At 35.0% G+C, this 17209-nt stretch overlaps 1 protein-coding gene across 6 annotated transcripts in view; it reads left to right on the top strand.

The window, feature by feature from the left end:
• STRN3 (striatin 3) overlaps positions 1-17209 on the top strand; it is a 64897-nt gene that overhangs the window by 21344 nt on the left and 26344 nt on the right. For 3 of the 6 annotated variants that reach the window (XM_071809375.1, XM_065839612.2, XM_065839611.2), the window contains exons 3-8: positions 3669-3742; positions 5164-5245; positions 5546-5725; positions 6213-6345; positions 7473-7614; positions 13138-13248. In XM_071809375.1, the coding sequence (XP_071665476.1) occupies positions 3669-3742; positions 5164-5245; positions 5546-5725; positions 6213-6345; positions 7473-7614; positions 13138-13248 (722 nt within the window). The remainder of the gene's footprint in view (positions 1-3668; positions 3743-5163; positions 5246-5545; positions 5726-6212; positions 6346-7472; positions 7615-13137; positions 13249-17209) is intronic. The other 3 variants (XM_065839614.2, XM_065839615.2, XM_071809374.1) reach the window with 2 other exon arrangements.

Below are 17209 nucleotides of genomic sequence, written 5' to 3'. Positions count from 1 at the left end.
GTAAAACTAAAAGCTACGTTGTTATATCAAACAGGTAATGTGCAAGTCACTCTGGATTCGAGGCAGATGAAAAGTATGCAAAGTGTTGGTGCGTGTGTACTTCTCCTTAAAAGAACATTGAACATATCAAAGGGATAATGTGCTGTCATTGCAGACCCGAGTGTCTGGGCTAGAAAGAACTTTCTGAAGTTGAAGGAAAACATTTTGATTGTTTTGGCAATAATAAACTCTCTGTGTGCTGCACAGAGAGACTTGCTGCAAATGCACACCATGAGGCTGTGACGATTGCCTACTTATTGAGATAAATCAGAGGCAGTTAATTACAGCTGAAGTGTGAAGACATCCCGTAACAGAATGCAGAATTTGAAGATGAATGGCATTGATGAAACCTCAGTCTTGTTTTCTCCTGAAAGGCAGCTGCCTTTATAATTTGACTTACCATGAAATTCCAAAAGTCATCTGATGGGCAAGAAGCTTGTAAACATACATACAACAGAAGCAGAACAGCACAAACATACAGTTTGCTTTAGTTCTTGCGGCTAGTGGGTACAAGCCAACAGTGCATACTTTTCAAGAGGAAAATCCTTGCTGAAGTCCCAGAATACTCATGAAGATTGCTAAAAGCAGGAACTGAAACTCCGGGGCTGATTGGTGAATGTGTGGGAGGCAACGAGGAAGCTTTCTGTTATTTTTTGCTACAAATGCCCCATAGTTTGAGGGGATCTAATTGCGAAAATATGATGGATTGAGTAAGGAAAGCAAGAAGGTACTGACTTGTCAGTAAATCATCCAAGAATGATAGTATGTTAGTTTCTTGGTTGTTATACTGAATGAAGAGTTCATAAGAAGAGATGTTATTTCTTTGCCATTGTTGCTCTGAGTGAAGAATCACAACTAATGAAAAGAAACCATTCTGAGAATTTCAGATATGAAAATTGTTGACAGCAATTTTCGCTGTTGAGCCTGATTCCCCCTATTCCCTTTCACCTCCTCTTGTTGCTAACTCCCTGATGCTGTCAAAAAGTTTCATGTGGTGAAATATCAGATTATAGGGAGTCAGAAACAAACTAATTCAGACAACGATGACAGTCATGTTTTCTCAGGAAGAAGGTATGAAACAGGACATCATTGTGTAAGATTAAATAAAGCACAGTAGTACTTACAACATAGTTTGATATTTCTGGTATTATGTCTAAGTGTGTGTGCAACACGCTTAGTAATATGTTGTTTATTATTTCAATGTCCTTAAATATTTTGCTAGTTCTGTATCATTTTTTTGTAATTAAATTTGGCCTTAAGTAGTTATATATTTGGCATTTTTTGTTTGTAGCTAGTGTATATTCCTTTATGGTCCTTTGCAGACCCAGCCAGATTTCTTCTGTTGTGTACACTGAGCCACTCTACTCCAAGCTTCGTTAGTGTAGTACTGTGCTTAAATTAATAAGACTTGCTGAGGTTGTAAAACTGTGGCTGTGTTTCGACTTCATGGGTTTTGAACTGGAGTTGGCTTACACCCTTGCAGCTGAGTGGTAGGATTCAACAGTTATATAGCAGCAAGCAGTTAAATCAACTTAAGGGATTGTTTCTCCTCCTGAATTTTTCATTCAGGGAAACCTAGCCTTAGAAGAATAGCAAGTCAATACTGAAAGGATTCAAAAGATGCCTCTTGTAGAGTTCAGCTCCTGTGTGGTACGGGGGAGTAACACTGCTGACTTGGTCACCAACACTGTAGCTTGTTAGCGATTTTTAAGATATGTAATAATTACCCTTATTTGTGCTCCAATACAGAGAGGAATATATGTGCAAATATATAGTTTATTAGAATTTAATAAGATCAATTTCTTACTGTAAAATTGAATTTGAGCATTAGATGTGGTATAAAAGATACAACTGATCTCATTACAAGCAGCAATATTTTGGCTTATTCCTAGTGGCCTGTCATTGGTATAATTTTAGATTGGATACATCACCATCTTCTCTAATGAACAATTAAAGCAGGATTTTAATTAATGTTTTGAAATTGTAGCTCCAAAATGGAACCAGCTGCTCCTAAACAGTGTTTGCCACAGCTCTAAATGGTACAAATTTAGGTTGGCCTTTCAGTTACAGTGGCATCACTTATGAACTGAGCAAAACCAAAAAAGCTTGGTGGAACACTACCCTATTACAATGTTGAACAAAGCTTTGTATCTCAGTTTAAAGACAGCACCTAGGGTAGACTGTCTTACAGTGCACAGATGAAACATGAACACATTCACAAATAATTAAAAGATTATGATTCTATTTTATTGGCAGTCAGTCACATTCAGGTCATGCAAATATTTAGTCTTCCAGGAGCCTTGCAGTTTTTCAGTTATAATGTAATTGGTATGAAATGCAGCATTTCATTTTACTATGAAGGGTCAATAGTGCCATCTACTGACCATTTGTTAATGAGCCTGTTCCTAATTGCAATTTTAGCAGAAACTTCTATAATTTAGAAGACAAACTTCTATAGCATCCAATATATCAGGCAGCATTTGAGATGAACCTCTACCTTCAGTTTGGAAAAACATGAAGCAGTGGCTCAGACATTTGCGGTTTGTTGGAAAGTCGTTATTTTGTCCAGCAGATGTTCCATTATGTATGTTTTCTCGAAAAGTTGCGTGTTTGACAGTAGTCCTTAAAATTGGTGGGAGTTAGATACAGTTCAGTTATTTTTAAAACTTTGGTCAAATGATTAATATAGAATTATAAAGACAGCTGCCTTTTGTAGAGGCTTTAAAATGTGGCCGCTAACATTTTTACAGAGCTCTTTCACCTTGACTTTGCTGCAGAACATTTAGAGTTCTTGTCCCTGAGATTTTGAGTATTTTTTGCAAAGAATCTATGAAGCAAAAGTCAAATTGTGAAAGGTCTAGCTAGGATAAAGGTAGAGAATTCCAGGATACAGGTGTGGGTAGTTCATGTGATATTGCTGGAAGTAAAGGGAGCTGGGACTTTTTCTACCTTCTTGGGTAGAAATTAAGATTTGGAAGGCTGATTTTTAAAAAAGTGATGGGGAAGAGAGGTTGAGGGATCAGAGATCAGGAGGCAAGAAAGAAAGAGGCATAAGAGGCATGTTTGCATAGGGACACTGAGCAGTGAAGCCTCTGGTCAATGAGAGAAAATCAGTGAGAGAATACTTGTGCTGAGGGAAACTGGCTCACTAACATGGTTCTGCAGAGGAGATCATCTCTGTCATAACCACACACAGAACAGGATAGAAACTGAAGTGGAAATCGAGGGTGGCAAGTAGGCAGGAGTCCCAAATATGAGGTTCATTCATTGCAGTGTGATTGGCTAGCTGTGACAGTGCTACAGGTGAAAATATATTCTCTGCTAAATAGTTGAACCTAATGTTTTTTCAAGGTTTCTTTTAGTAGCTGACACACGTGAAAAAACCCTCATTCTTGGAGAACATACTAAATTCTCATCTGTAATTATTTGATAATTGTGAATAATTGTAAGTGGGTTATCTCAAAACTGTTCTTGAAAGACTAGAAATAGTTGTGTGATGCAATAATTAATACAGCAGTTTCATTTGAATAAATTGCATTGTGTTAGTATGGTTCTTTTAAATGGGAAAATAAAATGTTTTGATGTGATAAAAGTGTCCTAATTTGTTAAACATTTATTTACTTTTTCAGGGCAAAATATCATAAATTAAAATATGGCACAGAATTGAACCAAGGTGACTTGAAAATGCCAACTTTTGAATCAGGTAACTTTTACAATAGTCTGTTTTAGTATAATGTGTTATGAGTTTGCTCCACTCAATCTGTTGCAGCTTTCAGTCTTCCCCCTGCCTCCCCTTATGTATGTTACAGAGATGATGTCTAGGAAAGGTTTGGTATTGGGTAAATATTGTTTCATCTGAAAATCAAAATTAATTGACCTTGCCTTTTTTGAAAGACCTCTGAATGTTGAAGAAAGCTTTAAATAAGGTTACACAATCTCTTATTAATCTCCTGCTTCTCATTGCTTCTTGTAATAACCCTCCTTGAAGGATTTAATATTTTTTTGCCATTGTGCTATCCATCCAGAAGGAAACCCTAAGCACAGACTAAACATAAGAAATCTGGGGGCTTTTGTTGCTTTTACAGGGTGCGAGTTTTTAAAGAATAAGGAAAAAAATTGTACCGCATTGGCCTGGAAAAAATGTTTTGTTTTTCTCCTAAATCAAAGAAAAGAGTCCTAAGAGAAAAAAATAGGCTATCCTTATTGTTACTCTGGAGCACATCTGATTTTGCAGTGTAGGTATTAAAATGATCATAAGTTTTGTTCTTCACAATATTGCAGATAGCAGAGGGAATTTTTCATAATAACATTGGGCTATTTAATAAACAGAATTGCATGTGACTTCTCTTGAAATGTAGGTCTTTGGGAAGTTGCACTGTTGGCCTGTATTTGAGCCTTACATTTACGGCCCGCAGATTTGTATTCCACACTCCCCCTTTTTGGTTTTGTTTGTCTGTTTTCTTCTGCTTTAGAAGTGCCACATTTGGGGTACATTTATACTCAAGTGAAACTACAGATCATAATTTGTATTTCTTGCTTGATGGGATTTTATTTTAATCTGTTTAAAAGCAGAATAAGTTGGATGTTAAAATTCTTAAACTATTAGTTTGAACCATGTTTTCTAGTCTGTTACAGTAAAAGTGCAGTGGGTCTAGATTTTAATTGTTGATAGTAAACTAATGGAATTTGTGTTAAACTTGACATGTTTGTTTTCTCCAAAGGCTGACACATCACTGCTTCTCTTATTTTAACTATATTTTCCATGTTGCTTTCTAAGCAGCTCTGCTTTTTGTGAAAAAGATATAGTCTGTTTTCTAAGCAGTAACACTTCAGCTAATCAGGGCAAGGTTTTCTTTTGTGTGCAGGTTAAATATTTTTCCTTTTCCTTTTCTGCATGTAAGAGGTCAGAATTTTTTAACTGATTCTGTTCTGCTAAATTATTTGCTTGATGCTTTCAGCAAAGAATTAAAAAAAAAATTGAAAAACACTACATAAGACTGCATCTAATTTAAAGCTTTTTTTTAAGATTTGCTTTTAGTTTCATTGGTATGTTGTAAAAAGTAAGTTGATTAAAATACAACAACGGAAAACCACAAAAAACAACTTTGACACTTTATCTTTCAGAAGAAACCAAAGATACAGAGGTTCCTGCAGTACCTCAAAATAGCCAATTGACCTGGAAGCAAGGCAGACAGTTACTAAGACAGTAAGTAACATGATTGAATATTGGTGTATTCGAACTTCTCCCTGAAGTATGAGGAGCTGTATACATGCTTACTCTATGAAAGAGAGTAATTGCGGGGGGCAATTAGTGGTTCATTTTTCAGGACTTGTTAGTCTTGATCTTTAAGCAATATAGTGTAAGGTGTTCCGTGTGAGATGGATAGCGATGAAGCTTATTTTTCCATAAATGATACAATAGCGGCATTCATTTTTACCAGTCAATACTGATGTCTTTCCTTTCCCCTCAAGTGTGCTTTCTTCTTTTTTCTCTTAATGCATCTAGGTATCTTCAGGAAGTAGGTTACACAGATACAATATTGGATGTGCGTTCCCAGCGGGTAAGGTCTTTGCTTGGGCTCTCCAATTCAGAACCAAATGGTTCAGTAGAGACAAAGAACTTAGAACAGATCCTCAATGGGGGTGAATCTCCTTCATCAAAACAAAAGGGACAGGATATGAAAAGGTAAGGGAAGAGAAAAGAAAAAAGTATGCATAAAGTATTTTTTACTTAGTTATTGATATGTCCTGGTCAGTTCGCATTGCGCTTTCAACTGGAGAGTCTGAACCTCTGTGCATCTGTGAGTGTAGGTGACTGTAAATGATTATGAAATTAATTTAAATCGGTTAGACATAGGGACCTATGTATCTATATTATATATATATATGTATATTATACATATATATCATATACAGGAAAATATATAGAGTATTCAAGTCAAATTTCTGTTGTATCACCACTTCAGAGTTGTTATTTTAAGGAAAGATCCTGTTGAGTGTTGCTTTTTTATTAAGGAATTAGGCAGCTGTAGAAAGTTCTCCATACAACCATTTCTTGTTTTGCTAGTCTTAAGGCTCTTAAGGTGTTAAGTAGCAGTTGCATTTAATCTGATTAATCTTCTAAAAATCTCTTCAGGAAGTAAAACGGATTCTCTGTTAATGTCTTTATGTAGGAATTCTGGTGATGTTCTTGAAACATTTAACTTCTTAGAAAACGCAGATGATAGTGATGAAGAAGAAGAGAGTGACATGATAGAAGATATTGCAGAAGGAAAAGAAAAGCACCGGATAAATAAGAAACACAAAGTAATATTTTTTAATGTAGCTATGAAATCCTCTTTGAAAAGAAATCTTGTTTCAGATGATTATAAATGTGTCATGTTAAAATGTTTGTTGTTGTACCTTTGTCATCTGAACGGATTGTAAGCAGATGCGTTATTGATAAATTTCTTGGTTTAGTGAATCTCCGACCTTGAAAACTTAAGAACAGCCAACCAGCCTGCTTGCAAATGTGATTTAATTGCTGAAAGGGAACTGAATTGACTATCTTGGCTTCTCTGCATACTTTGAATCCCTTTATGAGGCAAATTTAGCACAATACAGTGTGCATCCTTTCTGAATTTTGGAGAAGGTAGGGACAGTTCCTTAGAAGCAACTAAATTATGTAATGGGGAAAAAAAAAAAATCAGTTCCATGCCAAATGCGTGTTTAATTCTTCCTTTTATGCAGCTTTTTACTGAATATGTTAAGAGCCTGGTAGGAGCTTGTCTCCAGTAACCTTCTGTTTGTAAAATTGTCTCTTTCTGCAGAAGTGGAATAATATTGTGCAAGTCATAGAAACATAACCCCGTATGTGGAAGTTTTCTTCACCTGCAGAATGAAACAAAACTTTTCACTCAGGCCTTTATTGGGGGCTTGTTTGTTTTGTTTAAAGTGAAGGTGTGATAGAACTAGTAAAAAGACACTTCTGAAAACACCTTCTTTTCTAAGCTTATGCTTGACACTGAAGCAGAACTGAAAAGCAAAAAAGAAAAAAAGACTTCTGGACCAGTAGAAAACACAGTTTGTTTGTAAACCTGCATTGCAGAGCTATTGATGTTACAAGAAAAACAACAAAATTTTCCAGATGATGTGTTTTAAATAAAAAATGAAGACTGGGATGTACGGGATTGTTTTTGTTGCTAAACCCAGTGTCAGTATTCTTTTATTTCCTATTGATCACTAGACTGCACTGCTTTCTGTTCTGTGTTTTTTTTTATACACCAGCTCTAAATCTGACTGTATCTGTGTCTTTTTCTGCATTTCATGTTGAAAAATGTTTTCCCCTGCAACCAAGTACTAAGTGAGAGTGGTCTATATCACTTCTAACTTAAATATTTGAGTAGAAAATCTGTTTGTGATTCAAATTCAGAAAAATGTTTATCTGCTTGCAGATTGGTAATGAAGGTTTAGCTGCTGACCTTACAGATGACCCTGATACTGAAGAAGCTTTGAAAGAATTTGATTTTTTAGTGACAGCTGAAGATGGTGAGGGAGCTGGAGAAGCTCGAAGTTCAGGAGATGGAACAGAGTGGGGTAAGATGCTAACAGAAACATTTAGAAATACAGGAATATTTATTCGGGATGGTACATAAGAATTGTCATACTTACTAAGACAGTGTGAAAGTGTGGATGATTGTGATGATCAAATGCCGATGCTTAGGTAATGGTGTATAGTGAAAGTTTCATGTGTATATGCTGTTGTGGTTGCCACAAATGCAATCATAGTTACATTTGTTTCAGGTATTGAGTTTGATTCCAAAACTAGAAAATGAGAATATTTTCTTTCTTGAATAAGAAAGACTAGGATTCTGAACATTGTTATACCTAAATTAAATTTGCTTTCAAGTCTAGATATTTTTCCCCCTATTTGTTTCTGATCAGGATCTTTATATTTTTTGTGCGTAAGTTGAATGAATTTCTTTGGTGTGCTTGTAAAAATAGGCAATTAGTATATTTAGTTTTTCTGACTGAGATTTTTAGATGTCGTTGCTAATGTGGCTTGCATTAGTAGAATCACAAGAATAGTTTTCTACTGGTCTGACTGCTTATTTATTTATTTTAATTTTAGAGTAGATAATAAAATTAAGGACGTTATTAGTTTGTGAAACAAAATATCCTGTCAGAAACTTCCAGAGCCTGCATGTTCCAAAAGAAGAAATAGAAAGAGGGAGAGAATGTGAGTAGGAAAGAGAATAATGAACCAAGTAATTCACATCTACCTTGAAGTGGAAGATTGACCATCATAGTTTCTGAATTGTGGTACAAGCAATTCTGTGGTTGCATACTGTAAGTCTTTTGTTGTAAGGCCAAAAAGTGTCACTAGATTGTCTTGTTCAGCCATTTTATGCCATTGAGACAATGACTTCTTCATACTTAGATACTAACACCGTGGTGAACAAAGAGAATATAAAGATCTATAGAAATCAAAATACTGAAACTCTTCCAGGAAAATCATTCAGTCTTGATTTTGAAGGTACCAAAGATTAGAAAGCATTCCTTCCTGGAAATTAGTATCAAAGGGTCAATCACCTTTGTTTTTTAAACTCAGTCTTATTTCTAGTTGGAAGATGAAGCCAGACAAGCTGTTACCTTTGGTTTTGATAATACCTCTGGGTTTTTCTTTTAGAAGCATTTTAGTTGTTTGGTGTTGTTCCTCTTTGAAGGCGATGTTATTTGATGAATTTCTTGATCATCTTTTTGTTTAGCCGAACAGGCAAATCTCTTGTTATAAGACATCTCATAGACCCTGAAACCAAGGTTTTGACTTTCATTTTGCAACATCCCTTCAAATGTACAGTGGTGCAGAAACTTCTGGTTCTACCATCAGTCTTACCACTATTGTATACAGAAGTAAAGACAGCTTGATGCTATAATTCACACAGTCAAAGATGTATCCATTTTTCAGAGCAGGCAGCTGAAACTTACTGAACTAAACTGTATCTTGAAATTCGAAGTCCTTGATTTCCAAAATTACTTTCCATTGTGTTATATCTCTGTTGTTTTCTCAAGTAGTTACCCTGAATGGGGGGATTCCGATTTATTTGCAATGCTGACTTTGCAAGTTAAATTTTTTTGAACTTACTTTTGAGCAGTTCGATTACCATCCCAAACTTAAAAATGAAATCAAATTTTTAAATCTATTTTAAGAATCCTGTTGACCCACCACGCTTTTCAGAGAGTAGTTTGAATGTCTTTTTTGAACCCATAGCAGAAGTGAGGCAGAATGTTTTAGGAGTTTGTACAGACTTGTGACAGCTTTTTTATGACAACCAGTTTAACTGCACTAATTCCATTATTAGCAAAACACTCATGTCTGAGGCAAGGAAGTGGGGTGGAGGAAGTGAACATGCACCTCCTTTCATCTTAAAAACTGTGTGTTCTAAGTTTAGTCATATGAACACAGTATCCATAAGTTGTTTGTGTGTTTTGTACTAACTATGTAAATGAGTCAGAAGATGTTTCCAGCTGTAGTAGCAATGTTTTTTTCATAGTATGTCACTGATTTTAGTGCAGCTGTTCTTTCCTTACACGGCTGTTTAAGGATACAGTCTATCAGGGCTTGGGGTTAAGTGTCAGGTTTTTTAAGATCAGTGTGTAAATCTGAAATATTTAAAGACAATACCTCTTTATTACCTATCAAAAATAACATTTTAAATATTGCCCCATTTAAATGCCTTCTAAAATAAAATAATACATTGCCTAAACCGATTTATTTTAGCCTGCCACAATATTTTGAGCTATGTGAAACTGTTACTGTTTGAAATCTCCAGGTCCATCCATCCATTTATTAATTTTTGAGGAGGAACTTCATTTAAATGAATACTTGCCATTACTTTCTAAACGATTGCATGAACCATTAACTTTAGTATTTCAAATATAGTTCATATTTTTCTTTATAATGTAAATAGTTGGTCTGTTCTGTTTTCTTCTCAGGCTTCTCTTTTTCTTCTGTTTTAATTTTCCTGTCACTGACATACTTCTATCACTTCTTACTGTTACAAATATTTAGGCTCTGAAAATATGTAAATGTTTACATGTGTATTTCTTTATAATGCTTTTATTTAGTATCTAGAAGCCAGACTTCTGATGTTTAGGCTCAAAACCTATTACATAGTCTTGCTTTATTATTACTTTCAATATTATCTGTAGGTCTAACTTCGTGTACACTAAAATATTTTATCACCAAATTTGATAGTTAGGTTTTTACTATTGGAGATTTCTGCAAACCAGCTACTGAGTGTGGAAGTTTGGTTTGCTTTCCCACCCCTGCCCCTTATAATACATTTTTTTATGAACACATTCTTTTTTATAAGAGCCTCATTTAATATACTTTGACTCCTAAAGTATTTTCAAACACTGTGATTTAAAGTGTCCTGTCATGCTCAGTAAAACATACTGCAAATTCAGTGTTAAATAAAGAATTAAAGTATGCAGCACATTAAAAAATGTATGTACATTTTTAGATTAAAAACTTCATAAATGCCTTGTGATATAGTATCATCAAGAAAAAGATGCATATAGAGCTTCTGTTTGCTTAAGCAAACAGAAATAAATACATATTGTTATGTTACGTTACAAATTACAGATGTCACATAATATGTAGTCTTTTTATTCTGCTTATGATTTCAATGACTAACTACACGTTCATAACCATATTTCTTTTCTCCATGAAACGCAAAAGTTCTGTTTACAGATGGACCATGAGTCAGAGAATGACTGACTGTGCCCAGGATTCCAGGTGGCAGAATGTGACTGGAACTGAAAGTCTCTCAAGTCGTCTTTTAAATTTAATAATTAAATAAATGAATAGATCCTTTCTCCACTAAATGGTATTGACTAATGAACATCCTGAATCCTCCGCACTGTCCAGTGTCAGTTCAGTGTGGGTGATAAGGGCTGCAGGCAATTGGAAGAAGTTCCACTGCTAGTGGGGAATTACAGAGGTCTCCTAGTTACGTGGCTCTCTTCTGACATAGTCAAGTATATCTAGGCATACCTGAGAGAAACACTGCTGCATTTTCCTAAAAATTCTTCATTGAAATTTATTTCACACCCTCTCCACTTAGAGTTAGTGTTTTATCTAGTTTTTTATTTATGACATTTTAGTAGCTGATAGCATTAAGTATTTATATTTGCAGGCTTACGTTTTTCCTGTTTTCTGTTGACTGAATGAGCTGGTTCCCTCCAATTCTTTGTCTGGATATTTAATGCCCTGTTTATTTTGCAATCTACAGGCATTTTCTCAACTTCTAGTGTAGAATACAGACTGGATGTGTTACTTTGATTTTTGTCATCACCATCACTGAATTAGGTGGACTACTTCTGGTTTAATACACCGCACCTTTGAAAACAGACCAGCATGACAGTTTTCTTGTGGCTCTTGTGTTTTGTTTGGTTTTGTTTTTTACAACAGCATTGCATTGCTGTTAAGTATGGTCAGCTTCTGGTTCAGTTTCATTCCTGAATCCTTCTCTGCAGTGCTGCAGCCTAGCTGATTATTTTCTTTTTATTAGTGGTACTTTGGATGTATTTTTTTAATTTTAATTTGTTCTTAACTGAATTTCCTTTCATTGGGTTTTAGGGGATTTTTTCTTCTTTTTCCTTATTGCCTTCCTCTTTTGGTTGGGCATATCCTCCGACTTATCTTTCTGTGCCTTTACAGAAGTGTTCTTCTTTGTAAATATTCTGGCCCTGCAATCAAAGATTGAGGTGTCTGTATTTGCAGTTGGATAGTTGTAGCTGCAGTTTGGTGTAGGACGTCATTGTCCCATTCCCCTCTCTCAGTTCTTGGTGGACAGCTCAGGGACTTCACTGTGATGCTGCCTGTTTCATGCCTGCTGCAGCCTTGCTATTCCTATATTCCACCTCTTTGATCAAGATTGTTTCTCTTTGTCATTGATCAACCTTATTTGAATAATGGTAGATGCATCAGTATCCTAGAATATCTTCTGATTTGATGTCATGTTTTGTTATGAAACATGTACTTGGAATAACTCCTACAGTTTTGCATCCTAAATGCATGTTTCTTTCTGTTGTGTATGGCTTCTCTTGTGTACTTTTATGACTGTAACAGTTATAACTTCAAAAATTGCTGCTTTATGGAAACACTATCATATAATTGGAAGTTGGGAACTGAGGAACTTGGTTTTATTATTTTATGCCTAAAGAATTTGTAAGCATAAACTTAGCTGGCACACAAACCAAATTTGGTTGCTGCCTACTTGCCTGCTAGCAAAAATGCCTTCTGCAAAGGTTACATTTTCCTTATCTTAGGAATAAGTTTATCCTTTTACTAATTCTGTGTTTCCAGAAATCTTTGAGATGGGTAGTGTAGAAAAGTGAGAGACTTGACTTTTCTTGGACAGTAATTAGCTTAGCAATATTTTTCAAACAGAAGATGTGTCTTCTGAAGTTGCTATGGAATGTTGTTTTTTTGCTAATTATAACTTAGTTACTGGAATGCAGTGGGATGTCATTCACCTATATGAATTCCTTTTCTTCATCTTTATGTAAAAAACTGTATTTATAGACTTTTTTTCCTCTGGTTATATGTAGGACCAAGGTTTCTTTCTTGTGCATGTAGAATGAGTGCGAGAGGATGCATGATTGTCTTCATGAACAGACTGGCACTGACTTACTCAGCTTGCATTTTCATGAGAGATATAGCATGAATACTTTTATTTGCTTATTCAACACTGGCTGAATAATTTCTTAACGCTGTCTTTCTAAAGATGCAGTAGTTGTTTCTGAACACACATGAATTGTGTATTTTGAAGTATCTAACATGAACAGTTACTTATGAAGCTTATGTTGTTTGCTCCTTAGTAACAAATTAACATAAAATTTTTGAATATGTAACTAATATTATACAGTGCCTTGAAAAACTGTATGAAATGAGACTTAGTATTTTGTGAACTCAAACTGAAACTGCACCTTTAAAGTAAAGATTTATTAAGAACTTTTATTAATGCTCTTATACAGCTATGATAGTAAAACATCAACAGCTTGCATTGCCAATTGCTGATTTTTTTTCTTTTAATAATATGCTGCATGTAGACAAAGATGACCTGTCCCCAACTGCTGAGGTTTGGGATGTAGACCAGGGACTAATAAGTAAACTGAAGGAACAGTACAAGAAGGAACGAAAGGGGAAGAAAGGGGTAAAGAGTAAGTGCAGATTCTGAATCTTGTATGCAACGCTTTTTTGCCTATCTATATAGAAGATATTTTTTTTCCTCACAAGTTCTGTTTTTCTGTTTTTGTTTGGTTTTTTGTTTTTTTTTCATTAAGCATCATTTTCTCTAACGGGGGCAACCAACTTTAACTTTCTACCTGCTGAATGTGAATATGTCAAAAGCTTTGACAGCCATATAGGTGTATACATTTTGAAAACACAAATATTTAAGGTTAAAAGGGAAAAGAGAGCTAAATGCTTCAAAATGTGAGTGTAAAAATAATGAACAACTTGCATTTTGAGGATATTCCTACTCTGAGAAGCTTTCTGAAAGACTTAATCTACTTCTTGAAGTTTAATGCTATGGTACTGTTGGGGGGGTGGTGTTTCTCATTTTTTAACATGAGCCTGAATGAGTCTATAGTTGCTATTTATGGGTTTGTAATTATTTTTCCAGTCTAAGGCAATGAGAATTTTAAAAATGCCTGTAATGTAAATATGAAATTTTTGTGGCTTTGTTTAGGATATCATCTTTATTTTATGGTACCCTCCACTTCTCTGTGCAGTTACCACTTTTTGGGTGACTCCTCTTTACTCTGTAAGAGTTTTTAGACAAGTTGACCTATTTGAACTATGTAAGTTAAATCAAACTTCAATATTGAAGCACCTGGTAAAAATGCTTTTCTAGCTTATGTCATCAGCTATACAAAGCTCTTAGTGGACAAAATGTTATTAAATCACTGTCACTCTAGAGAAGGTTCCTTGTTTGCAGTGTTTTTATTTTGGAAGTATAATATAGCAGTTTCTGGCAATGTTTATTAAGGAATATTTTTCCCCCCAATTTGAAAAATTGTGAGAGTATGTACTGACTAAATTAAGTGGTAATTAAAATATAATGTGTCATAAAGAACTCTCTAATTATTAACTTTTGAATTTACTTCGTAACAGCTAACAAATTAAAATTCAGTTAACGCATGTGATTATTTTTTCAGCAGTTGTGCATGACTTGCACGTATACATACATACATAAAATATTAAAGCTTTGAAGTAAAAATTTTTACAAAGTCTTTGGCTTGATTAGAACCTACAGTAGTAATCTGGATACTAATGGGTGTTCTCATTTAACATGTAAATCAGCAGTTGACACCAAATTCACATAAAGTATTGTACGGTTAGAAAGTTTTAATTTAGTTTGTAATAATAAAATGACCTACTTTTATTTGAAATTTTCTTATTAAACTTCACGTTTTAGCCTTTTGGAAGTACAGTGGCTGAAAACTAACAGCAAATGTTTTGAATTCTGGGGAAAAAAGGAAGTATGTAGGGGATTTTTATATTTCTCTCGGAAGTTATGCCTTTAGGTCTTTTGCACACGGAAAGTTCTTAAAAGCATACTTTTATTCTGACTCCAAGCTTTTCATGCTTACCACACCACTTAGTTTCTGCTTCTGGCTTGTGCAAGCTAAGCAGCTGTAGAACAGAGACAAGTGGTGTTGTTCTAGGATTATAAATTGTATGAAAAACTTTTCTCAGGCCTCCAAATTTGTTTTAGGGGCATTATTTTGGCTTGTCTAGAAAGAATTTCTCTTTCCTGCACTTGTTGCTTCTTTGGCTGCTATGCAATCAATATCTGCTATCTTTTTGTTTTTCCATCTGTAAATCTTAGAATTTCCAGAAGAGGAGTGCAATTTCACCCACCAAAAATAAGCACTTTGTCAAAAATTGGCATTTTTATGATCTGTGTTGTGGATGTAATTGGTTGTGGCCATCATTTAAAATAAATAGTAATTATTTTTTCTGCACTGTCCTGTTGCAAAATTTAGAACTTTGCAACATTATAATCAAGACTTGCCCTCCTGTCCAGTTCTGTGCGTTTGCTGCGAACAATATAACATTAAATTCTGTACCATGAATGGAACGACATGTTGAGTGATTATTATTTGATGTATATAGTTTTTCAGCAATGTGTTTTCCACTATCAAAACTTAAAGGAGTGTTTTCTTCATCTAAAGTAATTTTGAAGCCTGCTTATAGAATATTCAGGAGACAACTGTGTGTCACAAGGCTGTGAGGTCACATAAGTCACTGTTTAGCGTTTTGGATTTTGAGTTTAAATTCTCCTTTGGGAAACCCTGAGCTTATATAGATAGTCTCACGGGGTGGTTTGTGGAGTTCCGTCCTTGTATCTTGTTGACGGTCGTAGTTTCTGATTAAAAATTTGCCTCTAAATCACAGAACTAATTGAATAAGATACCCCCCCCACACACAGTAAAGGTATGCATTTAAGGTCGGGCAGGCTCGTTTAAATTCTGTTTATTTGATTCATAGACCTTTTTCTCAACCTTTCTAACATGGTGAGGCTGAAAATACAGGGTGTTTCAAAAAGATGGACCCAGTTTCAAAGGAGTATATTTCATGATGGCAACATGTTACAATTACATAGAAGTTCACAAACTGTTTAATGAGTTATGAAGTGATAATAATTTGAAACTCTGTGTCCCACCGTTTCCAGCGGTAACAGTTTCATTCATGGGCGCTTTGTGGTTGTGCAGGGATTTCAAATTGGGTCCCTCTTTTTGAAACAACCTGTGTACTGCTTTGAGATTTCGTCCATCATTTTGAAACGTCCTGTGATGTTGAAGGCCACCTTTATTCCTGCTTCTCATGTCAGATCATTCGTGAACTTCATTCTGAATATTCATCTCTTACTTTGTTCCGCAGTGTATTGTCAGACTTTTATCAGAATTTGTTTTGAGCAATATCAGAATTTGTGATGATATATACTGCCATGCAGATAAAGATCAAATAAACATGCATCAGCTGTCACCTCTTGCAACACTTGGAGGACAGCATAATAGGGCAGATATTCTAACAGGTTCTTTTGGTGAATATGCATCTGGTAGCTACCACAGTCTGTGTTTAGACTCTTGTCTTCATAGCCCTGTCCAGGTATGATAACGTTCATTCCAAATGTACAGATAAATAAGTGAACAGAAGTAGGTATTCTACTACTAGTACTTCTGTAGTCTGCATTCATGTGTTTTCTTTTTGGTGAAACACCTTAATTTAGGTCATCTTCTGTCAGCATGTATGTTTTCATAATGTAATACTTCTTTGTTGCATTGTGTGGTTTTGGTTTGTTTTCCTCCCTGTCATGATAGTTAACAAGTTATGTGGAAATGCTACTTCCTTATGAGAAGATCTTTTAAAAACAAACAAACCGACTCAACAAACAAACAACACTACCAGAAATCACCTACAACCTATTCTGGACTTCATTGTGATAAATAAATAAGGAGGTTTGATTTCTACAAAACCAGGCTTACGTTTTCCAGTAGTATGCTGAATTTAAGGCCAGTTTCTTGCCCAAGTTTGTTAAGATCAGTTTTGGCAGGTGAATCAAGGGATGACTTTTTCACACACAGTCTGTCACGTTTTCAGGACACAATACTGTCAGGTCAGCTTATTGTGTTCTCAGTAATTTTTAAAATTAGTTTTCACATCTTTAATTGTATGTGTGTGTCACTGTTAAAATGAAGATACTTTTACTGATTTTTCATTAGTTTTCTTGAAACTTTCCTCATTTTTGCTTTCGTGCTCTTTTCTCTAATTGTTCTGTATTTCTGAAAGTGTTTGTCCCATTTACTTTGCTAGCCTTGATTTCTGGAAATACAGGGTGAGAGCTGATAGACATGAAAACAGATTTGGATTTTACCATCTTCATTACTATTACCTGTTATATAGGAGGATCCTTATGTTCAGACTTGGGCTATTACATCTTGGAGCTAATAGAAATCTGCTTGTGGCTTCTCAGGCTACAACTTTTCAGCACTGAATATTCAATTACCTTTTTCATTTTTGATCTCTGAAGGAGAATCCACCGAGATGGGATTATAGGTGCTTTGCTTTTGTTCATAACAAGTTCCTATTTACTGGATTTTATTTTTATCCTAA

Source organism: Patagioenas fasciata, chromosome 5, assembly GCF_037038585.1.
Source record: "Patagioenas fasciata isolate bPatFas1 chromosome 5, bPatFas1.hap1, whole genome shotgun sequence".
Lineage (NCBI taxonomy): Eukaryota > Metazoa > Chordata > Aves > Columbiformes > Columbidae > Patagioenas > Patagioenas fasciata.
The sequence above is the reverse complement of the archived record's forward strand: the minus strand, read 5'-3'. Positions and strand labels throughout refer to the sequence as shown.